General features: G+C 62.3%; 1 protein-coding gene across 1 annotated transcript; it reads right to left on the reverse strand.

Moving 5' to 3' along the window:
* Positions 1-710: 710 nt before the first annotated feature.
* RHBDF2 (rhomboid 5 homolog 2) lies at positions 711-23,405 on the reverse strand. The gene is made up of 19 exons (XM_072881306.1): positions 23,261-23,405; positions 12,585-12,711; positions 10,046-10,195; positions 9,814-9,938; positions 9,036-9,228; positions 8,758-8,964; positions 8,060-8,188; positions 7,534-7,667; positions 7,055-7,267; positions 6,782-6,893; positions 6,157-6,231; positions 5,607-5,768; positions 5,350-5,450; positions 4,792-4,855; positions 4,551-4,645; positions 4,238-4,313; positions 3,654-3,754; positions 3,256-3,409; positions 711-2,603 (listed from the first exon to the last, which is right to left on the reverse strand). The coding sequence occupies exons 3-19, from the start codon at positions 10,169-10,171 to the stop codon at positions 2,184-2,186; spliced, it is 2,487 nt and encodes an 828-aa protein (XP_072737407.1). The 5' UTR covers positions 10,172-10,195; positions 12,585-12,711; positions 23,261-23,405; the 3' UTR covers positions 711-2,183.
* Positions 23,406-25,349: the final 1,944 nt, after the last annotated feature.

Raw genomic sequence — 25,349 nt, forward strand, 5'->3', positions numbered from 1 at the left:
AAGCACACCACGGCCAAGCCCTCCCTGAGCAGCCCCCAGACCAGGCAGGGGTCCCAGCAGCCACCCCCCTGCCCGCAGGCCCCTTGGAGCACACCCCCAGCCCACGGCCACCCCCAGCTGCACGTTGCAGAGCCTCCCTGGGGGCCCAGTCCAAACCAGTCCTCCCCCCCAGACCCACAACTGGCCCAGGACAAGCCTTCTGCAAACGTCTCGGGCTGTTGTGCAGCAGCAAATAAAGACAGCAGTGGTTTTCTATGCAGCCCGTGTGCGTTCCTGCTCCGCTCCGACAGCTGGAGGGAGGACACCAGCCAGCACAACAGGAGAACATCCAACATCCCTGGGGCATCTCGGCTTCGGGGGAGATGGGGCAAATCCAGCCCCAGGTCATTTGATGAAGGGTGGGATACAGGCAGGAGCGTCTCTGCCCTTGGGCAGGGTCAGGAGGCTCCGTGGGTCGTCTTGCTCCAAGCATTTGGCTTCCCCTTCTGCTCGAGATGCTCCAAACCCTGACCCCCTCCCAGGGAAGGGTTTGAGGGGTACCAGGGGACAGTGCAGCCCTGTGCCCTGCACATCAGGGCACCAGCCCCAGGCACTCCCATCTCTGCTGCTCTCCCTGCCCCGCTGACCATCATCAAAACAACCAGAACCCCCTAAAAGTGCCACGGCCCTGCACCCAAGAAGGGAGAAGAGGCCTTGTATGTCTCATTAAATACAGGTAGAAATTTATTAAGGGGGGGGGGAACCCACAGCTTTTTAAAAAAGTATCAAAAAGAGACAAATGAGGTGAAGTGTCTGTCTTTGGCTGGAGCGGCACCAGAGGGACAGAGCGGGGCTGAGAAGTGGCCCGTGGTGCAGGGAGGGACGCAGGTGCCACAGAGCTCCTGGGGTCACCCAGAGAGTGGTTGTGGACAGAGGGAGCCGAGGTCCCAGCCCTTGAATACTCATCCCAGGACATCCCGGCTGGGGGATTCACACCTTCCCCCATTTAACAGCACTGAGACCCACCAGCACCAAAGCAACACAAACCGGAGGAGAGACAGCCCAGCACCAGCCTGGGTCCAAACCAGCCCAGCGGAGTCACCCGGACCCCAGGAAGGACCTGCCTTCACGCAGAGGCTGGCAGGAGGGAGGAGGAGATGCTGGGGAACAGCAGCCCAGGGCTGGGGGCAGGCAGGGACATGCAGCCCCAGGCAGGGAAGGGGGAAGGCAATTGCCCCAATCCTGCGCTCCTCCATCTGTCCAGCACAGTTTGAGGTGGGGAGGGGCACCTGGGTCTACGCTTTGAAAAAGAGAAAGGGGTAACAGCAGGGACTTGAGGCAGAAGTGAAAGATGGGAGCACCCATGGCTTCCCGAGGGGGCTGTGGGCTTCAGGAGCAGCCACACAAGCTCCCCAGCGTGTTCTTCTCCACGCCTGCCTCCCAGCACAGCACTACAAAGACGGTACATGCTGCTTCTCCACTTCCAAAAAGGGAATTTCACCGAAATAATGGGAAAAGAAGCCCCCCTGCGCCAAGTCCTGCCTCTCCATCCAGTGAGGAGCCCGTGTGGGGAAGCAGAAGCCTCCTTCCGTGGCCTCAGGGAGCATCAGATGGGGGAGCAGGACTGAAAAATACCTTCGAAGCTCAGCTCTGAACACCTCAGAGCCACGGCAGAGGCCCTGGGGAGCCCGAAGCAGGGAAAACCCTCTGCCTGAAGAACTGTGGATAAAAAAGAGTGCCCCTGCAAAAAAGGGGGGGTCGTGTTCACAGTATGAGCTACAGTGCCCAGGGGCACTGAGGTGGGACGGGGTCCCGCGCAGGCAGGGGCACAGGCAGGAGACCTCGGCAGCTTCAGCCCCAGGGCTGGGAGCCCAACCTGGCCATGGATGCACCGAAATCCCACTTCCCTCAGCCCTTTCCCCACACAGGCAGCAGTCAGGGTCGGTCCCAAACCAGTTATGGCTTTTCAGCGCCAAGAGGCAGCCCCAAAGGGGTGCAAGGCAGGGTTGGCTCCAGCCCCGCTCCCCACTACATCCCCAGCGTTTAAGAGGGGTGATCCCAAACCCACCAGCCCTGAGGATGAAGCTGTGCCCAGGATCTGCCCCATCCTGGAGCAGCCACCATCTTCTGCAGGCTGGTGAAGACCTACTCCATGGAAGGCATCACTGCTATCACCTCTCCCAGCCCTGTCCCCGCCGGCAGGGTCAGTGCAGGACCTGCTCCAGCTCGTACTTCTCGCAGAACTTGCTGGTGAAGGGCAGGCAGGTGAGATACTCCACCCAGCGCCAGTTCACAGGGTAGACATAGAGCCAGACCACCAGTGAGGCGAAGAGCCCCACAAAGACCAGCAAGGAGATGATGATCATGGCTCGCTTGCGGTACTTGTCCACCGTGCCGAAGGTGATGTAGGGCAGGAAGGCGAAGGAGAGGAGGAGGCCACTGAGGAAGCCAAAGAGGTGAGCGATGTTATCAATCCATGGCAAGAGGCCGCAGATGAAGAGGAAGAGGACGATGCCAAAGAGGTTGAGGAAGGCTTTCCAGGGTTTCTCCAGCACTTGCCAGCTCTGGAAGAGCTCCACGAAGAGGCAGGCCAGCAAGCCAAACTGGGACCCGGCAGGGCCCACCTGAGGGGATGGGGGAAGTCACGGCCGGACCCTGCGTACATCACCCCAGACATGTCCCCACATCCCCACGGACTGTCTCCTCCCCTTACAAAATGCATTTGGCTCCTGCAGCCCTTTGAGGGCTGCACTCCACCAGCACACAGCTCAGGGGTGGGAGCCCTGGCATGGGAGGAAGAGGAGGGGAGCACGCCGGCACTGTTTCGGCAGAGCCAGGACATTCGGTGACTCAGCAGCCAGGCAGCATCGCCCCCTCCCAGGCCACAGCCCCCCCAGCCCCATCCCAGTGCACCCCCGGACGGATTAGGGCACTCGGTGTGATCTCATTTAAAGCCCGGCAGGGTTTCACCGCCAGCAGATTAGCCATCTGCCCACCCGGGGACCCCGCACGCACACCGACACGTGGCGATGCATGATTCACGCGGCATGTGCGAACCCCACACGTGGGGCAGAGACCCCCCCCTCCCCCCACCACGGGGGCACCAGCCTCCCCCCGCCCCGCAGCAAAACCGGCCAGGGGCTGAGAGCTCTGTGCCGACAGCTGCAGCCCCCTCCCCAAACCTCTGCTGGGACAGGGATGGGGAGGGGCGTCCTTTGGTCCCTGGGGAGCTGGCTGGGCTTGGGGTGCTGCGGGCAGAGCCCCCCCAGCCCTCACCTCTGCCCTGTACGGCAGGAAGATGGCACTGGCCAGATTGCCTGTGATGCCGCTGAGGATGAAAATGATGGAGATGCGATGCCAGCCCGCCAGCTTCTCCAGGTCCCTCAGCACTGTCATCTGGAAAGTCACCGACACCAGGCAGTGGATGATGCTGGGGGGAGAGACCCTGCGTTAGAGACCCCTGCCCTGGCAGAGCCCCTGCCCAGCCCTCCCACCCGCTGCCCGGGGGGGCACGAGACATCTTACAGAACACCCTCCACGGACGGCACTGTAGTCTGGGGGTGTCCTCCCCTCTTCCCTCCCAACCCATCGGGGGTCACAGACCATCCCACTGGATACTCTGGTCCCAAGTCACCCCCATCATCCCCTGGGGGCGTGGGGGGGCCGCGGCTCACCCGGCGTGCAGGAACAGGGACAGCCACAGGCGGTAGAACTGGTCAGGGACCTCCGGGTTGAGGAAGGGCAGGAGGCCGCAGACCTCATCCAGGCAGTGCACCTGCAAAGGTAGGTGGGGTTGGGGGGTTATGGGGGCTCGGCCCACACCCCAGAGCCGCAGGGAGCAACGGATGGGTGACAGGGACATGTGGCTGACGATGCCGCATGTCAGTTGTGGGGGGGACACTGGGTGGTGCGGGGCACCCGCACTGCCCAGGTGCTGGGGAGGGAGCAACCGAGCATCCCCAGTGCCCCAGGAGAGGCTGAAGGGCCATTTTCCTGCCCGGGATGTGCCTTTCCCAAGGACACTGGTGCTGCCTGGGTGAGGCTGGCTCAAGTCCTACATCTCTTCCTGCCCCACACCAGCAAGGCAGGCATGCAGCGGCCACGGGAGTCCAGCCGATAGCTGGGCAAGTCCCTGCACTTTGCATTCCCCCTGCTCACACCCATCCCAACCACGTCCCAGGATGCTATAAAACCCTTTGGCATCGGCACGGCCACGCGTGACCCGGCTGCTAGCATCCGCGCCCCCAGCCCCGCTGACCTGCGAGCAGAGCGTTGCCTCCTCGTGGAAGTAGCCATGCATGAACTCGCAGTACTCCCGCGTCGTGATCTCGCAGCTGGGCAGAGGGCAGGCAGCGGGCTCACTCGGGGCAGGGCTTGCTCCCCGTTCCCCTGAGCATCCCCCTCTGCTCCTGGTAGCCGGTCCTGCCGCTGCCGTGCTTCCCACCCCCCCCAGGCTCCGTAACCTCCATCTCCCCCCCGGCACAGCTCTGGACACCGACAGGGCAACAACAGGCAGTGGGGCAGAGCGGGGAGCCATGCCCGGGCCGGGTGCCCCCGTCGCTGCAACCCACCTGCCCTTGGTGCCGATGCAGCAGGGCCTGCCCTTGATCTGGCAGTCCATGTGGGCGAAGCCCGTGTGGTTGGTTTTGGTCTCGTAGGTGCAGATCTACAAGCAGGAGGGAGAGGAGCCAAGGTCAGGGTCTGGCCCCACGCTCTCCCCGCAGCCCCCGTGCCTGGCTTGTCGCCCACCATGACTCCCACAGAGGCTGCCAGTATGGTGCCACCCAGCTCGCAGTGGCACCCGGCTCTTACCGGCCACTTGGTGATGTCATCTGGCCACACGTGGGGTGGGTTGGACGCCGGCTCCTCGCACGTCCTGGCGGGAGGAGGTGGGTATGGGGTCAGGAGGGTCCCCCCAACACATCCCTCCCTGCAGACCAGTAACCCTCCCCAGGCACCAACAGCCCCGAGACCTGCCCCCTCCCCCGTCCTGGGAGGGATCCTGCACATCGGTGTCCTACAACACCCCACACCAGCACCTTCTGCAGGTGAACCCCGCAGCACTCACATCTGTCGGACAACCCCATCGAAGCCCGCTCGCAGCATCACCCATCCCAGCAGAGCAGGCAGGGGCCAGTGCAAGACAACGGCGTCACCCATTGTTGCCTCCGTTTGGGACAGACCTCACCTCAGTTTCCCCACTGGTTCCTTCTTCCGTATCACTCTCCTATGCTGTGTAACAGCCCCCCAGCCCCTTGGACGAGAGGATTCAAGGCATCCAAGCTGGAAACGCGGCCCCACGCAGCACCTCTGCCATGCCCCACATACAGTTAGGTGACCGCAGTGCTTCTCCCCAGCCGTCACTCCTACCTGGGGTCCTGGTGACACACAGCCCCCGAAGTCCGCTTCTCACCCAAGCCCATGGCGGGCGCATTGCTGCCCGGCCACTTGATGAATGTCGCCAGCGTCTCCTGGGGAGGATGAAGACATTGAGGATGTGGCAGCGAATGCACCGCTCTGACCCCACACGCATCCTGCCCTGGTGCTGTGAAGGGCGGAGATGGTTTCCCCCTTTTCCCCAGGGATCCCCAGCACTTCCCGGTGGCGGCGGCAGTGGTGGCACGCACCGAACAGTCCTGCGGCAGGGTCTGGATGCAGCCCGAGTTGTCATTCTGGACGCAGCAGCCGGAGCTGCGCTCCCGGTCCCGTTCGCGCTGGATGAGCTGCTCCACCTGCCGATCCTTCCGGATGCAAGGGGAGAACTTGGCTCCCAGGTGGATCAGGTCGATCTAGGAGGGAGATGCCAGTCAAGGGATGCTCTGTGGCCCCTCCGCACCTTCCCTCCCTCCAGCTACCCCCGGGGATTGCTCAGCAGGGGCAGGGGGTCCCCACAGGCAACAGCCCAGTCTCCGTTACCCCAGCGGGGGAGAAAGATGATGGGGTCTCTTCTGACCACGATGCTGCAGCTCTGGGAAGTGCTGCTGAGCCCCCAGCCCGGCCTGGGACCCATCAGCATTTCCCAAAGGGATGGGGGCACTGAGGGCCCAGGGCAGCAGGCTGGGACGAGGGGTCGAGCTCTCCCCCCAGGGAGAGGAGCACCCCAGGGACCCCCCTCGGCTCAGGGCAGAGGCCGGCAGAGGACAGACCCTCAGGCTGGTGGTCCAGCGGAGCCCTTACCGAGCTGGGCCCGATCCAGAAGTTTTCCTGCTGGATGTACTTGACGCTCTCATAGACGCCCTTGTTCCTCAGCACCTGCAGAGCCAGGCCAGGGTCAGCTCCCGCCGAGGGGACTGGTGGTGTGGGGGTGCAGCCCCCTCTCCTCCACTTGTGGGGGGCTGGGCAGTCCCCTTTATCCGAGGGAAGGGCTGCTGGGTCCCACCAGCAACGTGGGAGGGAGAGCAGCTCTGCTGCCAGCATGCATAACGCTGCAACATGCCACTGCTCATCCAGCACACGCAGAACCCCTGCCCCGGCTATTTAATGGAGCCTCTCTAACAGCAGGAGCCAGCAGCACCCCAAGACGCTCCCAGCCCTAGCAGGCATGGGACACTGGTGGTCATGGTTCCTCCGGGAAGATGGATGCCTGCTCTTCTCTCCAGCCTGGGTGCCAAGGGAGCAATGCAGCCGGCTGCAGGTTCCCAGGATTAACCCCAGATGGAGGATCACCTTTCTGAGGTGTTGAAGGCACCCCCCAGACACCAGCCGTGCTTTCCTTGGCAGCTAGCTGGTTGCCGTTTCAGAGACAGACATTGCACGGGAGAGCTGGGAGGGGACAGCCCTGGCCGGTAGCTCTTAAACTTACTAACTCTGTCGTCACGTGCTGGGCGAAGCCGATGGGGGCGATGCCGTAGGTGCCGATGACCAGCAAGGTGATGAGAATGTGGACAAAGGTGATCCAGTACGTGAAATACGGCCTGCAGAGGAAAGGACCCAAAATTTGAGCAGCTCAAGGATGGCTGGGCAGAGGGACACTGCAGTCCCCCAAGCCCCGATCCCCAAGCATCGAGGGGGACACACATCTGAGTTACAGCTGGGGAGCCCCGTGCCCATCCCTGTCCCATCAGTCTGCCCTCACCGGTGGCTGTCGGTGATCTCCAGCTGCGACTCCACGATGCTGCTCAGGCTGCGGCGGTACGTCCTGTTCAGCCACTTCCCCACCACCCCCAGCCCGTAGTAGCGTTTCTTGCGGTCAAAGGCGAAGTGCTTCACTTTGGAAGCGATGCGCCTACCTCGCCGGGGAGCCGGGCCAGCGCTGGCAGAGGCCGAAGTGAGCCGGACACCCTCCTGCCTGCAGAGAGAGGAGAAACCCATCACACCTGCCAAAAGGGACCAGCTGAGAAATCCCCCACGTGCAACCCCACGGCCACAACCCAGAGCTGGGGAAGGCCAGAGGACGCCTGGGATGAGGGCTAGGGGCACCTCTTGGCTTCATCCTCCTAGGAACACGCTAAAAGTGCCCAGTGCCCCACAGCAGGGACGGCTGGGGACGTTGTCCTGACTGTGGCAGGGGACCTGGGCAGCCTTGAGCAGCACCCACCGAGAGCTGGTACTCACGGGGTGGCCTGCTCCACCTCAGGGGACGCCCTGGCATCCTCCCCCACCGGGTGCATCCGTAAATACGTGGCAGATAGAGGCGGTGACTCGAAGACATCATCGGGCATGGAGTACGTCTCATCGTGCATGTCCATCTGGAAGGAGGATGGATGATCCACTCTTGTATGTGTGCAATGGATGAGAAACCTCCCCCTGACCGAGCATGCCCATCAGCAGGCCAGCCTGGTTCTGTCTGGCCCTGGAGCCTGGGGAGGGGGTGGTCCCCATTGACATCCTATTAACTATCCTATTCACAGGGTATGAAACACGCCCACAATGGTGGCATCGCTCCCTGCCACCCCCGAGGAGCACCACCGAGACCAGGGCTCTGCAGCACCAGGCACAGCGGCCACCAATGCCCCTGCTCCCAGGCAGGGCGAAGCACCGACACGGGCGTCCCTGTCCAAGCCCCGCTCCACGTCCAGCCCCTGTGCAGGGACACTGGGACCCCTCCCTGCTCCGGCGGCCGGCGTGGAACGGCGCTTGCCTTACTGAAGAAGGACGAGTCCAGGGTATCGGCAGCATCCACCATGTCCTCGTCCATGAAGCTGGGGTACACGAAGCTCCTCTTGTTGCTCCTCCGCTTGGGAGCCAGGGGCTCCAGGACAGAGCGTCCCTTTGTCAGGGGAAGCAAATGAGGGTAAGCAACCAGAAGCCCCCCGGTTTTTGCAGCACCAAGGGTTTCTCGTAGCTTCCCTCCGCAAAGTGGAGTGGCAAGGATTAAATCCCAACCGGCCACCATATCCCCCCACGTGGGAAGGGCAGGCAGCAGGAGCTGGCAGCAGATGCTGCCTTCAGCTCCTCAGAGCCAGCGCTGGACCGTGCCCATGTTAGTAAGCACGACAAGTGAACTCTGAATCCCGTTTGGTCTCAGTCCCACAAACCTGTCCCCAAGGCTTGCCCAGGGCTCCCCAGGGGCTAGAAAGCTGCCAGAGAAGCTTCCTGGCTCCTCAGCAGTGAAACCCACAAGCTGCTTTTTCCTAGGGATGTCCAGTTTTCACCAAAACTTCTCTTTCTAAGCAGAGCTCAGGTTAAAAAACACCAACCTTCCCCCTAAAACCCACTCTGGAGAGACAGCAACCTCTGTGCAAAGCAAAAGGCCAAGAAGCAAGGATGATGGGTGAAGGACAGAGCTGAAACCCGGGTCAGGAAGAAGACAGTGCCCCCCAGGTCCCCAAAACTTACACGGAGAAGGGCTGCGGCTGCCTTGAAGCTCATGTGGGCGACAGACTCCCTCTTCCTGCGCGGCAGGCGGCCGGAGCGGATGCTGTTGAAGGACGCCAAGGAGACGACGCCAGGGGTGAGAGGGGGCAGGACATGGTGGGGCGTGTGAGGACGGTCAGTCTCATCGGGATGGCGGAAGGGACGGCCCCTGGCCAGCGGGTCCACGATCTGGAGAAGGGAAGAGGTGTTGGTGCTGGGAGAGCAAGGCTAGGAGATGGACCCCGCACCCCGAGCTCTACCTTGGGCATCTTGGCGGGCTTGGGCGACTCGGTGCCTTGGAAGGAGGGCACCTCCTGGCTGGGCAGCTCCATGTCGCGGTAGGCAGGCTTCAGCTTGCCATATCTCATGCTGCAGTGCTGCAAGCTCTTGCGTTGCCACTGCTGCCGCTTCCCCTCCCAGTCACTGCTGACGCCAAACCACTGCGCCGTGCCCCTGGACGCATGATGGGCACGCTTGTCACCCAGCTGGTCCCCCCATCCCAGGTACAGCCATCCCACCCGGGCATCCCCTCTGGCAGGTGATTTGGGTTGGGGTGCTTCAGCTCAGCCCACAGCACGGCAAGTTTTGACCTGGCTATGGCTCGGGGAAGGGGAAGAGATGCTGCAGAGGGGTCGCTGGCCTTTGGGTCTCTCTGGAGAGGTAACTCCATCAAGACTTGCACCTTGCACGGGACAGTGCATCAGCTCTGGGCTGCAGCAGACGTCCAGCTCAAGGTGCTTTTGAAGGTCCTACATAAACAGGGCAGAGAAATTTTCCCAAGGTGCAAAACAATGGTTTGAATTAACACTAAACAATCCTGCTGCGGGCTTATCCCCAGGCAGACACAGCGAGTCAAAGCAGAGCTGCGTGAAACCCTCCAAGGCGTTCCCTTCCGAACCCCAAGTCTCCATCCCCATCCCAAGCCTCTGCCAGTACCCACAGCCACAACACCCCGACAAGGGACCGAGGGACCCCTCCGGTGACCCAGCCACTGCCGGAGCCCACCCTGCCCTCACGCTGCCACTCCCCGGCCCTCACCTGCGGATGCTCTGGGACAGGGAAGTCTGCCGGCGGAAGCCGGGCCGGCGCTCCGAGCCGTCGCATCCCTTCGTGCGGGGCTCCTGCAGGCTCTTGCTCTTTCGGTAGATGGGGACCTTGGAGGGCTGGAAGGCAGAGCAGGGCGTTAGGGACAGGATGGCATGGGGTGGTCCCCTGGGGACGGCAGCCCCCCAAGTCCAGCGTGGGATGGACGCAGCTCCCCGTCACTCACCTCCTTGCGGGCGCCGTCCTCCTCCGCCTCCCGGGGGGGGATGACGATGGAGAGGTTGGGAGGCTTCTTGCTCTGCAGGCGGCTGCTGCTGGAGCGGCTGCCCCCATTCTTATCGCCGGCTGACATCTCGGGCCGGCGGCAGTCAGCAGGCTGGGAGAGTGCAAGGAGTCAGCGAGCAGGGAAGAAATACCCCCCAGGAGCTCACGCATGGGGAGAGACTGGGTCCCAGCAGGAGACTGGCCCTCAACAGTGTGATCTCACCAGCCTCAGCCCCCAGGCCACTGGCCGTGCTGCTGACACCTCACCACCTCAGCCCAGCTGCCGCACTCCCAAAACCCGCACCCCCTCCTCAGGTTTGGGTGGGCAGGAGGGCTTCCATCACCCACTCGCTCCCAGTCCCCCAGGCCCACCAGCACCACCCCTTCACCTGCCGGCAGCAGAGCGAGGGCTGGCAGGAGTGGTAGGGTCAGAGCATCCCCATCACCCGGGTGCCTGTGGGACACCCGGGTTTCACACCCCGTCGGGATGTGCCTGACCAACTCGGCACATGTGTGGGAGACACGGGGGAATCCCTGCAAGCCCTGGCCGGGCCCATGGCGCACAGCTGCGGCTCTCGGACACGGGGGCACCAGCCCCTGTGGTTTGGCACAACAGGGGAGCCGAGGGGGGATCGCTGGTGCTCCTGGGGGGTCTGCAAAGAGCTCACCTTACCCGTGCAGGGCAGGGTGGGAAGGGAGGGGATGCAGTCAGGCAGGGGACACGCAAAGCCTGAAAACACCTGATTCACGTCCCCACCTGCACCACAGCCCCTGTGGGGGATGGCTCCTGCTGCAGTGAGAGGGGCTGGGGAAGCCTGTGCCCCCTCCGGCCAGGGAGCCGGGACCCACCGCGTGCCAGGGTGCCCCGTGGGAGCGGAGATGCGGGACATTCCCCTCCGGCACGTGCACGCCTGGCTGGGAGACTGAATCCTCCCCGGCACCACGTGCAAGGAGGGGGAAGCTTAATGGCCAAGAGGCGGTTAATTCCTTGAGCAATCCCCTCCCAAGGGTCCCCGCAGCCAAGCTCTACCGGGCAGGACCTCGCGGGAAAAGTAATTCCATCCGAGCGCAAGGGAGCGAGTCCCAGATCCTATTAGGGGCTACAGGTGCTCTCGAAGGGAGGCATGGCCCCCTCTGGCCTCTTCCCGTCCCCCTCAACCACGTGCCAGCACCCAGGGGATTCACACAGCTCTTACAAGCATCCCTTGTCATCCCCCCCCGGCACAGCCACGGCCACAGGGATGGTGCCACCTGCCACGCTCACCCCATGCCACGTGCACCAAGCCCTGCTGTGGGCTGGCCATGAGGACCGGCATCCCCATGGGATCTGCTCCCAAGGGGAGACGGGAGCTGGCCCTCTCCACCCGAGGGGCACAGCAGAGTCCCCTGAGGGGGACCAGGTGCCCTGCTGCAGCTCCTCTGCTGCACCCACCGTCCCCGAGCTGGAGCTCAGAGTCCAACAGTGCCACCGGCTGCAAAACGCCAGCTCCACCCATGGGCCTGACCCCTCTCTCTGCCCAGGACCCCAATAACCAGCCCCACTGTACGGCCTCATGCCCCACCCTGCTCTCGTCAGGTAAGGGTGCTCAAGCAGTCAGCTGGGCGATCGAGACCCCACCGGCCCCCCCTGCAACAGGGTCCCCACCTTGGCAGCACGTGCCTGAGCAGGAGGCAGGCACAGGGGCACTTTCATAGCTCCCCCAGCACCCCGAGTCCCGAGCATGACCCTCCCCTCAGACCCCATCGCAAGCAAAGCCTGGCTTTAGCAGTGTGGGTCCCGTGGGACCGGCGTCCTGGGGACAGGAGAGTCCAGGACAAGCTCCCTGGGAGCATGGGAGCCCGAAGCCGGTGGCACTGGAGGGCATTGCTGCCCTCCGCTGGCTCCTGGGCCAGGTGACAGCCTGCTGCTCCTGCCTGCCCCTGCACGGCTTAAAATGTGTGCGGGGCAGGCGGGGGTACGGCACGGGGCAGGCGGGGGTACGGCACGGGGCAGGCGGGGGTACGGCACGGGGCAGGCGGGGGTACGGCACGGCAGGGACGGGCGAGACGCTGGAGACACACGAGACGCGTGCGTGGCAGGGGGAATGTCAGATGCAGCCAAGCGGTGGCTTCACTGAGATCCCTCGATCGAGGGGCACCAGCAGCCCTGGCTGGTGGCAGGGCAGGGTCCTCATTCCCAAATTAACCCTGCTCCTCTCCAGCCTTGGCCATGAATCGGTTCATGGTGGGGATCCAGACCGGAAGATGCGAGGAAGCCATCACACAAATGCCACTAGGACCAGGTGAGACGTTACTGGAGGCAGCACCTGCAGGCAGCATTCCAGCATGCTGCCTGCCTCCACTCCTCCCCAGAGGCACCGAAGCAGCACCCTTGGGTGCTGCCGGCAGCTCAGCTGCTGCCTCACCCCTTGCTGCCGTTAAGTGCCAAAGCTGGGAGCAACCAGCTCCCAGATTTCTCCTAGGGGCTCAGCCAGTGCCGGTCCCCGCCAGGGTCTCCCTACCTCATAAGAGTGGCAGGGATCCCACGCAGTGCGTCTCGACGGCAAACACCCGCGGCAGCCTTCCTCTTCCTCCTCTGTCCTTCACACACGGGAGCCCCGGGGCACGGCCAAACTCCTCCTGCCTCACCTGGTGGGGAGAGAGGCTGCAATGAAAAGCCACGCGAGGGAAAGCAGAGGGCTGCAGGAGCATCCTGGGCGGAGGGAGAGCTGAGCTCAACGCTCCCTGGGCCCTGGGGATGGGGCCGCTGGCAGCCAGACACTGGGGACACGGACCAGCCGCTGGCACAGGGCGGCAGGAGGAAAAGCCGCTGTTTGCAGCGATGCACCTTGCTCCGTGGCAGGGGAACCGTGCAGGACAGGCAGGGAGTTTTTGCCCACTGCTGCCAGGCAAAGCTCTTGGGAAGCAAGACACTCGCAAAGAGCGGGCACGAAATGCGAGTGCCTCATTGAGGTATTTAATAGCCGCTAAGCTGGGAGAATGCCAGCTGGGATGTCCAGCCCCAGCAAGCAAAACTTTCCGTCCCACTGGTGAGCTGGAGACGCTGTTTGTTTTCCTCCCAGGGCAGCCAGCAACGAGCTTGAGATGCCAGCTGCTCCGGAGAGCCAGGGATGGGAACATGCTGGGGTCAGAGCAAGCCCCGGGACACCGTCATCCTCCTCCGGCTCTGAGGAATGGCTCTCAGTGGCAGGAGCCGACACAGCCAGGAGCACAGAAATTGGAGCCGAACTGTGTCATTCAAAGGTGCGAGAGGACATGGTGCTCTTGCACGACCCTGCTCTTACACCCCTATCCCAAAATCCCATCCCCAACTGCTCCCATCACACCCCAGGCAGCCCTTGGCAAGGACCTCCGTGCTTCCTGGCGAAGCAGCTCTGCAGCACATTTAAAAGCTCGGTCCCACTCCCCACCGGCTCCCCATGAAGCGTGGGTGGAGGGATGGACCCGGCCTCCCCTGAGCTGCAGGCGAGGTGACGCAGCTCCCGGGGGAGCTGGCACAACTCGGCGGGCACCTGCCGTCCCGGTCACACGGCACGGCTGGAGCAGTTTTCACGGCTCTGTGCATTAACGTAATATTTGGCATTGAGAGAGGGGGGAGGAGGGGAGCAGCCCCCGAGGGCTGAAGTCCCCTTGGCCGCATGGGTTGGGGGCAGCGGCCATCCCCCGAGCACGGATCCTGACCCGCAAGAAGTTCTACCCCACACCAGCCAGAGAAATCCCGTGGGGACGGTGCTGGGAAGGTGTTTTCTAGCTCCCCACGTGCTTGGCACTGGCACCCAGCCCCTCCGGCGCTGGCACTGCTCTCGCCCAGCACGCTCGGCGTGAGAACAGGCGAGCCGGCGCCTTCATCCAGACCAAGCCCAGGATGAGCTCAGCTCTCTGGGTCCCATTTGCCCTCCCGGCCCCGGGACGGAGGGCTATGCCACCAGGAGCGTCGCTCTCTGCCTGGCAGCCTCATCTGCAGGGCACAGCCCGGCTGCCCCTCAGCGCTGGTGGCTGCGGGTCCCCAGGGAGCCTCAGCCCAGTCCCCAGGTGCTCGGGGTGGACATGGTGGCTCTGGCCCTGGGACAGGAAAGGGAAGTGAGAGGTGACATGCAGAGCTGGTGCGGGGATGGCCGCATGAACACCCTGCCATGGGGACAAGGTGGTGACAGTAGTGGGGGGGCGACGGACACGGGACTCGGCACCCACGAGCACGTCCCAAGCTTGGTAGGAGCTGTGCTTCCAGCTGGAAGAGGGATCCCAGGACAGCACAGCGTCACTTCAGGCTGGAAAAGATCTCCAGGGAGAGAGAAAAATGCACTGGGGATGCTGCCATCACCCACGGGGGAGCGATAAATGAGCAGGGTTGGAGCGGGGTAACCTGGTCTGGTTGATAAGAAGAAGAGATCCCCCACCATCACCATCTTCCCTCTCAAAGCTGTCGCATTCACCAAAGCTTGCCAAAGCCCAACATCCAGCAGCGAGGGACAGACACTGCCCTTGCCCCAGCAACAAGCGGTGAAGCCCCCATCCCCTCCTAAGAGGGCAGGTGCGTGCGGGGCACTGGTGAGCAACTGGGATGAGGTTTTAGTCTTTAACCAGGCGAGGCACAGGGAGGGCGACTGGGGCTGCCTCCCAGCCCCAGCCCCAGGGTGAATCATGACAGACGCTGACCCAAGGAAGCACGCCCAAGGAAGAAAGCGATGGAAAAAGTGATGTGGCTCGTACCAGGCGTCACCATGGGACACCCTGGGATGCTCTGAGCAACGCAAAGGGACCATCAGCAAGGCCAAGCAGCAACCTGCAGAGCAGAGCTGGGGACAACCAAGCATAACCGTCGTACGAGACACCGGAGACAACCCTGCAGAGCAGCCCTGCTCGGAGGGGGATGTATGCAGCATGCAGCGGGCGCAGAGAGGCTCAGGGAAGGCTCGGGATTGCTCTCCCCGAGCCTGTTGGCATGGGGGGAAGCAGCATTACCGGCACTGGAATAAAAGTGCATCAGGCTGGTGCAATTAAAGCCAGGAGGAGAAAGCCGCTCTGAACCACCTGAGGGTGCAGGGCCGGGAGCAGGACCCCCGTGAGCACCCATCACCCTGAGCATGACGAGCCCCTGTTCTTCCCTCTCCATCGGGGAGTGAGAAAGGGGTCAGCGATGCCGTGGAGCCCCCCGAACACCCCCACAGCCATCACCGCTGCTCACACCCCAGAGTCCATTAGGCAGAGCGTGCCGCTGCCGCACGCTAACGGCTGCCCATAAATGATTCACGACTGCGTTAAAGACCTCTCTCAAGGCTGGAGCCTCGTTAAAAGGTGCTCCTGGTTATTAAGAGCCCTGGATAGGAAAGTGATTCAGTCCAATCGCCCCAAGCATCAAATCCCTGCGGACTCGCACCCGAGCAGAGAACCCCGAGCGGCCACCCAGCACCTTCCCCCCCTTCTGCTCCCTTTCTAAAAGCTTTTTAGCAATTTCCAGTCTCAAATTTCAGATCTGAGAGAAGCAGCCCAAGACAAACAGCTCTTGAAATGAAAAGATATTATTAAAAAAAAAAAAAAAAAGGAAAAATACTTCTGGGGTGGAGAACGAAATATGTTGATATTTTGCTTTCTTCTGGGAAAGCCCAGACCCCGTCTGTGTCTCATTCCATTGTGGACCCACTCAAATGGGGAGACCCGGAGAGCACCAGCCCCGCAAGCCTGGGAGCAGCCAGGCTTCATCCCCTGCCTCCCTCCTCTCAACCTCCACTTATTTTTTGTGCTTTGAGTATTCAGGCTTTTTTTTAAAGGACAAAATACTCTTTATGGCATCGCTGCAGGAACCCTCCTGTCCCTAAGGGACTTGATGTCCCTGCATGGCCCCGCACTCACGGCACAAACCACCCCCCAGCCCATGCACGGCCATTTCGCACCCTGGCATCACGACATCAGGCTGATGTTTTTTCCCCACGTGTCAACCCCACCACAACGGGACTGGTCAGCAAACCTGCAAGATGCAAGGTTTCACTCTGAGTCTCGAGAGGGGACCACTGTGTTTCAGGGGGTATTTTAAGCTGCTCCCTCCCTCTTCCGCATCGCTGAGCCACGCAGTCGGCACCGACACCTGCAGAAGCTTTAATCCCCGTCTCCAGCACGGCTGCTGGGGTAGCAAGACGGGGTACGGATGCCTGACGGGTGGCGAGAGCCCAGCCGCTCCCTGGGGCGCGCAGGCAGCCGACATGCGCCTCGCCCGCGCTGCCATTATGAAATCCTCTCCCACATTCTGCGTCGGGCAGGACATTGGGCAACTGCATCGGGTTTGTTCAGCCCGGGTGAACTCGGAGCGCGTGGCACGCCCTGGAAGGAAGCAAAACTACCAGGGGAGATAGAGCACGCTGGCCGGGGGGGCTGCGCTGGATGCCGCTGATAAAGGCGCAGCGGACAGAGCCCTGCCTGCCTGCGGGGAAAGGGATCGAGGGCCGGGGAGGGTGCACGGCTGCTCGCATGGTTGCACAAGGCAGCCATGTGCTGGGCTTCCCCTCTGCAAGGGCTCGATCGCCGGAAGCGTGCGCGGCCCCGGTCTGTCTGGTAGTCCTGGGTGCCGCCGCTGGTATCTGCACGGAAAGGGAAGGATTTGCCTGCGGGATCTGGGAGCGGATGGAAAAAGCCCCGCGGAGGATTTCCCGCATCCCAGACATAGCCTGTTTCCCACCATCGTTAATTTTTACCAGCACAACAACCCCCCCAACCCTCCGCCCCGGCTGAGCGGGTGCCGGCACCCGAAGGCGTCCCGACCTGCTAGGGTGGGTGGCGAGCCGTGGTGAGCCAGGGTCCCTCCGTGCTGCTGCTCACCCACCCCACACCTCCCTGCTCCCCCTTCCCGGGGGGTTCCGGGGGGTCCATGCACCCTCACAGCAAAATAGCCCCAAACAGGCAGCACTGCACAAACCCACTCTGTTTCCCACGGTGGAGACACACTGGCCGGGACGGTGGGTGCTGCTGGCCCTTGCCCTGTGCTGGAGCCCAAGCCGAGCAGGGGACACGCACATGGAGGCTTTGAGTCACCCCAACAGCTTTGGAAAGAGCAAAGTGCAAAAGTCTCTGCTGGCAGCGAGGGAAGCAAGGGCGGCTCTCCTGGTGGAAGCGTGGAGGGGTCAGCTGCTCCCCGGCAGCGCCGCAGGCAGGCAGGGTTGCAGCACTCTCCAGACCCAAGAAAAGCTCTTTCCCAGGCACCGCACGGATTCCCCAGGCTATCAGGACTGATTTAACTTGGTTTTATCTAAGAGCTGTGTAATTACTGAGAGCCACTCCGATTCCTTGTTAGCTTGGCTTAAACACAGGATGCATGGGCATGAAGGTGTGAGTGCTCCCACCCTGGCTACGCCTTCTGGAAGGGGCTGAGGTGTGCCAGGCTATTATTTCCCCGAGCAGGCTGTCTGCTTGTGATCCCCATGCCACAGGTCATTACTGAGTTCATTCTTGCTTCCCTCTTCGAAGGAAAATGCTTGGTGCGAGACGACGATGGGAACGGACACACACACACATTTCTTCCTCCGGTTCTTCTGCAAAACACTCCTTTTGACAGCAACTCTTGGTGCAAGGGTTCAGGCTAGACTTGCAGACTTCCTCAATCCGCCGCTGCCCGTTTTGGAGTGCACCGAGCCACCCGGAGCCGCACCGGCCTGGGAGAAGCACCCCATATTTGCAGAAGGTCCCCTTGCCGTGAGGTCTGAGCATCCCCGTGCCATGTGGGATGCAGCAGTGGGAGGTGGTGCTCGGCCCCACACACAAATTCGGCTCATCCCAGGCACGAGATGAGCCGTGGGCTGGCGGCAGGATGATTCCACTTGGCTAAAGCTCCCTATCTCCGGGAACAGGCTCCTTATCTCAACGCAGCCATTTCAAGGCTTGTGCAAAGGGAGAGGCCCGGGTTGACGCCAGCAGCCTCCTTCGATCCCCCCCAGGGCCAGCAGCTGCCTGAGGAGGGGACAAGGACCTTGTGGTGTCCCTTTGTGCCGTGGATGGAGGTGGGATCTCTGCTGGTAGCAGGCTGGGGGCTGCACCTCAGACACCCCATTTCGCTGCCCTCCAGCCACCCCTGCAAAGGGGCCATGTCCCCAGGCAGTAGCAAAACCAGAGGCTAACCCCCCGAAAGCCTCGGCACCCCCCTGGCCCCGGTGCAACCCAGGGAGGGTGCTCCCAGCCCACCCCTCCCTCCTCCCAACCACCAGTAGCCAAACGTGGGCCACTCCTCGGCCTTGTTCCCTTCGCTCCCGATTGCCACAAGGCCAGAAGCACCCAGGTCCACAACCCACAAAGGAAAGCCCAACTGGGAACAGCTCATCCCCATCCAACACAGCGCAAGCCCAGCACAGGGGATCCTATGCTCATCGGTGCCTACGGAAACTGTGCGATGCTCTCCCCTGCTGCAGCATCACCGTGAACCTGTGCCAGCAACACACTTTGCAGCCTCTCGGCTGCCAAGAGCTGGTGGTGGGGTCTCCCCCACCATCCTCATCCTCCTCCTGCCCACCATCCCACCCCAGGGATGCTGCACCCCCAGGGAAGCCGCACAGCTCACTGCAGGGACTGGAGATGTTGATTTTTAAGGAGCCGTCTCTATACCTTCCCCAGGAGCGCTCGGACTGGGTTAAGCCACCATGTGCATGAGCCAACTTAGCCCCGGTTACAGCATCACCCATGGAAAAGCCCCGTGTCGACAGTGCTGTCTCGGTCCCAGCAAGGCTCTCACGCTGCTGAAGAGACAGGGAAAAGGGCAGGACGCGCCAACGCCGAGCGTCAGGGATTTGTCCTGGCTGCCTACAAGGGTGGCATGCAGCCTTTGGGCTTACATGTAACGGGAGGTCACTCCCAGCCCTGCCCTGGCATTCCTGCAGGCCGGCAAATTACAGGGATAACCGCGTCAAATCCCTGGCACAAGCTGCCGCGTGACGCACGGGGAGCGAAGGCAGCCCTGCGAGGCTGGCAGCAGCCCTGTGGCACGGGAGGGGGGCACCGGCACATTGGGCAACTCGGGGGACACCAGCCACATCTCCCCTGCTCCGAGTGGGTCTGTCAGACCAGTCAAATACATCAGGAATTATTATTTTTAAACAAAAGACCAATTAAAAAAAAAAAAAAAGACAAACAAACACTGCTGGAAGGAGGAGACCATCACCCTGGGGGCTGCAGCACCCCAAAAAGGCACCTAGGGATGGGAGGGATGGCCGGGCATGCGGCAGCTCCCAGGATGGGAGCGGAGAGCAGGAGCATCCCACCGAGGAGCAACCAGCCACGCCACGCACTGCCCGGCCGAGCGGTCACCGCAGGTATGGACATCCAGCACAGAGACCGTGTCCCTCCCACACTGACCAATTTCTCCCTCCAACCCCCTGCCAGCAGCCTGGGAAAAGGCTGAGGAGCACCACTAGGCGCTATCCTGCTCCCTCCCCTTGGCACCGGTGACTTCCATGGGGCAGCAGAGCCCCGGGGTGCCCCGTGCCCTGCCGCAGCCCCCGACAGCACAGGCGTCGAGCAAGTTGATTTGCACCCATGCTCCCACCTCTTGGGGTACAGCCACAGCGGCGAGTCCTGCACTCGTGGCCGCTCAAAATCCCCTCGAAGCAATAAGCAGCGGGTTTCACAGGAACACTTCACGCTTTCTGACTCATTTGTAGCATTTCACAAGCAAGGAAACTGAGGCACTGCAAGACAATAGGACTCCCTGCCTTCCCACCCCCCCGCTGCCCCGGCAGCTGCCCTGGTCCCTTCCCCAGGCAGCTTGTAAGGACTTCAGTAAAGCCGTTACAATTCCCTCAGATTTAAGTTATTGGAGGACGAAGGAGGAGGGGAGAAGCTCTCACATACAAAACCATAAACGCTTGATTTCCACAAGGGGTGCAGGCTGCTCCCCTGCCCTCCCAAGACAGTTATTCAGGGGCTGCCCCTGCCTGGAGATAATGCAACCTGCACCTCATGATGCCAGCCCTCGGGGTGCAGGTTCCTGAGGACGAGGGGGACACAGGGGTCCTGCACCGTGGCCAAGCAGAGGGCAGGTCTGGTCCTGGGGCCACCTGGCACATGGACCTTCCCCAAGGCATCCTCCCCGAGTCCATTCCCCCACCACAAAGCCTCATTAAGAGAGCAACCACTAACCAATTGCTTTTTGGCTTTTTTTTTTTTTTTAAAGAAATGGGGATTAAGGGAGAAAAAGGGTACCAGCGCCAAGGGTTTCTTCCATAATCACAAGCACACGCGCAGCTTTCAGTGCTCACTTGGAGGCCGGGAAACAACCATAACTCAAAGCACTGCACGCTCCCAAACGACCACAACTCCTGGATCCTCGTAATTAAAAGGGACCGTGCCCATCCCCACTGGGGGCTCGTCATATTACCAGACGTCTCCCGGCCCGGCAGGAGAGTGGGAACCAGTGGTCACTAGATAAAAAGCTCTTCAAGAGGAGAAGAGTTTATGATCCCATCACTTGTGGGCTCATATAGATTTATGTAACTAGTTTTCAGCCTTCACTAATTGACTCCTTTGGTGCAGAGCCCCTGCCAGTGCCAAGCCCACGCTCGCTGCTCCAGGCTCAGGTCCCTGCAGGGCTCCCAGTGCCCGTGGGAAATGTGGAAACGTCTTGGGGGCCCCATGCCGGCCTGGGCAGCTCCCGCACAGCAGGCAAGGGACAGTGGGAGAAGGACGAGCCCCCTCCTTGCAGAGCGAGGCACACTGCCACAATGCTTTAGGATGTGGAACCAAGTCTCCCACCACCACCCCCCTTGCAAATTCCCCACCGGCCAGTTCTCCATCACCTGTCCCCGCTTTCTTTGCCGACAAATGCTGTTTTGAGCCCAAGCTCATCCCGAGGGTTGTTTTTGGATTGACACCAACAACCCAAGGGAAGGAATAAGGATTTATTTGGGGTTTCCCTCAGGTTCACTGTAAGAGTTAAACAGAACCAGTATCAAAGGCAAAGAGATCCGTAACCAGAAGAGCCACGTGCTCGTCTTTCAGCCCAGCGCAGCCAAACACCACAAACACTGCCTGAATTCCCCAGCTCCCCCAGTGCATGCCAAGGCATATAGGTCCCCTGAGGAGAGATGACCCCGCCAGCCCCCTTCCCCACCAGATGCACGCCCCTGCGCTCCGCATCCTCAGCCTCTGAGCTGCTCTCTCAGCACCCGCCGGCGTCTATTGTTCTTCCCGCTGGCATCCGCGGACACGATCCGGCAGCGCTGCTCTCCCGGCATGCATGAAACGCATCAAGCGCTCACACGCGCATCTGAGCGCGAGACCAGGCTCAGCCCCCTCTTGCAGAATTTGTACTGGGGCAGCTGTTTGGATGTCAAACCCCGTTCCTTCTGCTGTGGTTTACCCTTTCTCACCCCAGGGCTTGCAGCACCTTCGGGTGCAGTTTCCAGCACAGCTGCAGCGGTGCCAAAGAAACCCCTGAGTGGGGGAAGTGGGGAGGCCACTGAGGCTTGCTTTGGTCACCAGCAAACAGGAGCAAAACAGGCACAAGCTGCCCTCCAAATGAGCAAGCAACAATAGGTGTTGATCGCCCTGTTAATTGCAAAGGAGCTCAGAACGGCAGAGCCCAGGCCCAGCAGCTGGGGTGCCCAGGAAGCACTTGCGAAGCCAGCTGCGGTGCAGAGCCCGTGGCACCTGGGGTAGGAGCAGGCAGAGGTGGCCCTGGTTTCTCCAGGGCATGGCTGCAGTTGAACCCCCCAGCTCATTTCAGAGGTGGGATGTTTTCAAGCTGTGGGAGGTTTTCCACTTGGAAAACAGGCAGGAGCCAAAGGATGCTCGTTCGGAAGGTACAATGGAGTGAGCCGAGCCGGGCGGCATTTCCCTGCTGAGGACAGCCATGGGATGGTGCTACGGGCTGTGCTCCCAAACCCTCCAGCCGGGCTGAAGTGCTGCAAGCTTGGGGCAGCGGCGATACGATAAGCTCACCCTGGAAATCCCCAGGAGTGACCATTCAGGACGCGGGCACACGCAGGCAGGCGAACATCCCGGCTCCCCATGGCGGGAAGGATGACGCCGTACTGGGGAAGAGGGCAGGCACTTCCTCTTGCCGCAGGGACCCAGCAGCAACAGCACAGCCTCTCAGGTCCCCTTCCCCCTGCAGAGTGCAGGCATGGGGAGCTGAGTGAGAGCTGCGGGGTCTCAGGGGGGAGAAGCAGAGCCCTTGGCCCACTCCGGGCACTGCAATCCGGCTGCGGGCAAGCCTGGAGGGACGGCTTCTGCCTGGTCCTGCTGGCCTGGCAGCAAGGCAGGGTAGGACCAGGGTAAAGCCCAGCCTCAGCCCTCTGCCCCAAAACTGCTGAGGGCCAACAGCAAAAAAACGACTGGCTAAAACAGCCACACCCAGCATCCCTCTGCTCCCTGCGGGATGCAGTACGGATGCAGGATGACCGGACCCTTCTGTTCTGGAAGGGTTTTGTTTGTTTGCAAAGGGCTGGCGGCAGCACTCACACTTCAGGCAGCACGTGTGAGCGTGCCAGAGACTTTAAAACAAACCTCAACCCAGCAACAACAACAAAGCCCCGGTGTGGGCAGGCGGGATGGCCGGACGATGCTCTCGGGCAGAGCGGGAGCGGGCAGGGGCCCGGGCACCCTCGCCTGCAGCTTCGAGGCTGCTGCCGCTTCCGAAGGGCGCTGCCAGCCCCGCTCGCCTGGGAAGGGGAAAACCCACAAAACAAAAACAAAACCGCACACCCGCTTGTTTATCGGGCCATCGGCTCCAGAAAGTAGGTTAGGGCTTTCCTCCCGAGCCTGGGCAGGGGAGCGGGCAGGCCCCCCCGCTTTCACCTCCGCCCGCGGCTCACTGCCGGGTCACCCCCCGAACGCACACCCACTTCCCCCCGCGATGAAGAGGAGGAAGAGGAGGGTTCCCCCCATCCGTCCGGGCTGCCCGCCCCGGGGGCGCCGGGGAGTGCGCGGGGCACGGCCGCAGCCCGGGCAGGGGGATCCGCGCCGCCGCCCCCACCCCGGCCAGGGGCCCCCGGAGGGCAGGGGCAGGCGCCCACCCCCGGCGGGGCCGGTACCCCGGGCCGGGCCGGGCAGAGCGGCCGCAGGGCGGGAGGCGCGGGGCGGAGGAGGAAGCTGGCGGGACGCGGCCGGTCACAAAGCAGCAACAAACCCGGCGGTCGCGAAGCGGCGCGGAGACACCGGGACCGGGACCCCTCGCCCCGCTCCCACCCGCGGCCCCGCTCACCTCGGCGCGGCCAGGGTCCGGGTCCGGGTCCGGGTCCGGGTCCTGGCCCTCGACCTCGTCCCGGTCACGGTCCCGGTCCCGGTCCCGCCGGCACCGGCCGCCGCTCGCCGCCGCCTCCTCCACCTGGGCCGGGCGGGGCCTGGGGGCGGCACGGGGGGCGGGGCCTCATGGGGCGGGGCCTCGCTGGGGGCGGGGCCGCTTCTGGGGGCGGGGTCTCCGCCCGGGGGTTCGCCCCGCAGAGCGCACGCCCACGGCGTCACGCGTGGGTGGTCCCGCGGGTCCCCGCCCCGCCGGGCGCTCGCCGAGCCCACACGGGGCGGCCTGAGCCTCTGCGGCCTCCCCCGGCCCTCTGCCCCGGGGCACGGGGACTGCGAGCTGGGAGCTGCCCACCGCCGGCACCAGGCGCTGCCAGGGCCGGGCACTATCAGGACCGGTCACTGCTGGGACCGGGCTCTGTTAGGACCGGTCACTGTCAGGACTGGGCACTATTAGGACCAGTCACTGTTAGAACTGTTCACTATTAGGACCAGGCAGTATTAGGACCAGCCACCATTAGGACCGGTCACTATTAGGAACAGTCACTATCAGGACGGGGCACTATTAGGACCGGGCTCTGTTAGGACTGGGCACTGTTAGGTCTGGTCACTATTAGGACCAGTCAGTATTAGGACTGGGCACTATTAGGACCAGTCACTGTTAGGACTGGTCACTATTAGGAACAGTCACTATCAGGACTGGGCACTATCAAGACTGGGCACTATTAGGACCGGGCTCTGTTAGGACTGGTCACTATTAGGACTGGCTACTATTAGGACCAGTCAGTATTAGGACCGGTCACTATTAGGACCCGTCACTGTTAGGACCCCAGGGCATGGCCCCCGACCCCGCTCCCAAGCAGCGGGGACCAGGCGTGCCAGGCAGTGTGGCAGGCGCGGTGCAGGCGGGCACACCCCAGCAGGCACCGTGGGCCCGGGCACGTCCCGCCGGCTGGGCCGGATCCAGGTGACGCACCGCGGGGCTGGGGCAGCGGGCAGTGGCTGCAGAGCCGGTCGCGTTGGCTCTCACCGCGGTGACTCGTCCAGAGCCTGCAGAGCTGAGCCCCACGGGGAACTGCCCCTGCTCCCATCATCGCCCTCTGCCCTGGGTCGCTCTTCTTCCGCCACAGCCTCACATTCAGCTTCCTCCCATCCCTGCGGAGGAGATTGGATGCCGGCAGGATTTGCGGGGCTGAGGAAAGACCTTTATAGGTTGGGTTTGGCATGGCTATATTGCTGAGGCTTTTATACGGGAAAATATGCCCTGTTTTTTGCCACAAAATAAATTCTTGATTCACGACTTGCTGCAGGTCTCAGGCAAGCGCGGACTGAATTTATAGCCAGGACCAGGCAGGACCAGGAATTAACTTTGCCTCGCTATTCAAAACTGCATTTTTCCTTTATATTTATCTTACCTGCACAAGAACACTTCAAGCAAGCCCGCTGTGCTAAAACTGTCCCTGGGCGCCGCAGCTCAGGTCCAGCTTGGATTCACTGATGGGCATTGACCTCGTGCCCGCAGTGGCCCTCCACCTTCCACTTCCATGGGTTCTGGCTCAGCAAATCTGCTCCCAGTTCCTGGTAGAAAAAAGGGTAGAAAAAGGTTTCGGTTCCTCCCAGCTCCTTTGAAGTTGTGTTTTGAAGCGGGTGGAGAAGGGGAGAGCCCGGCGGGTGCCGGGGTGGGTGGCTGGGCATGGACGCCCCGACGCAGGCTGTGCCGTGGGGCAGGTGGATGCTCCCTGCCCGTGACTCAGGGGTGAGGGAGGGGTGAGGTGGGGGTGTCCCCAGCTGCAAGCTGGGGCAGGTGGCAAGCAGGGACCTGTGCCAAGATGCCAGGCACCGACTTCTCCCTGCGTCTGGGAGAGGACAGATCAGCCTGTCCTTGGCTGGGACAAACAACAGCCGACAAAAAACCATGGCTGCCGTGGCCTTGCCTGCATCCCGCTCCAAGGCTTGGACCTGCAGGATGTGTCCTTCGGTGGAGGAGCCGGGCAGAGCCCCGTGCAGGCTGGCAAGGCCCACAGAGAGAAAGAGAGGACGGTGACTGCCACCTG

This window comes from Ciconia boyciana, chromosome 16, assembly GCF_034638445.1.
Source record: "Ciconia boyciana chromosome 16, ASM3463844v1, whole genome shotgun sequence".
In the NCBI taxonomy this organism is placed as follows: Eukaryota; Metazoa; Chordata; class Aves; order Ciconiiformes; family Ciconiidae; genus Ciconia; species Ciconia boyciana.

Coding starts and splice junctions, on each gene's coding strand:
- RHBDF2 (XM_072881306.1), bottom strand. CDS start 10,171: ATGTCAGCCGGCGATAAGAATGGGGGCAGCCGCTCCAGCAGCAGCCGC. Junction 4,314..4,550: donor TGCATCGGCACCAAGGGCAG/GTGGGTTGCAGC, acceptor CCCTCTGCCCAG/CTGCGAGATCACGACGCGGG. Junction 2,604..3,255: donor TCCTGCCGTACAGGGCAGAG/GTGAGGGCTGGG, acceptor CCATCCCCTCAG/GTGGGCCCTGCCGGGTCCCA.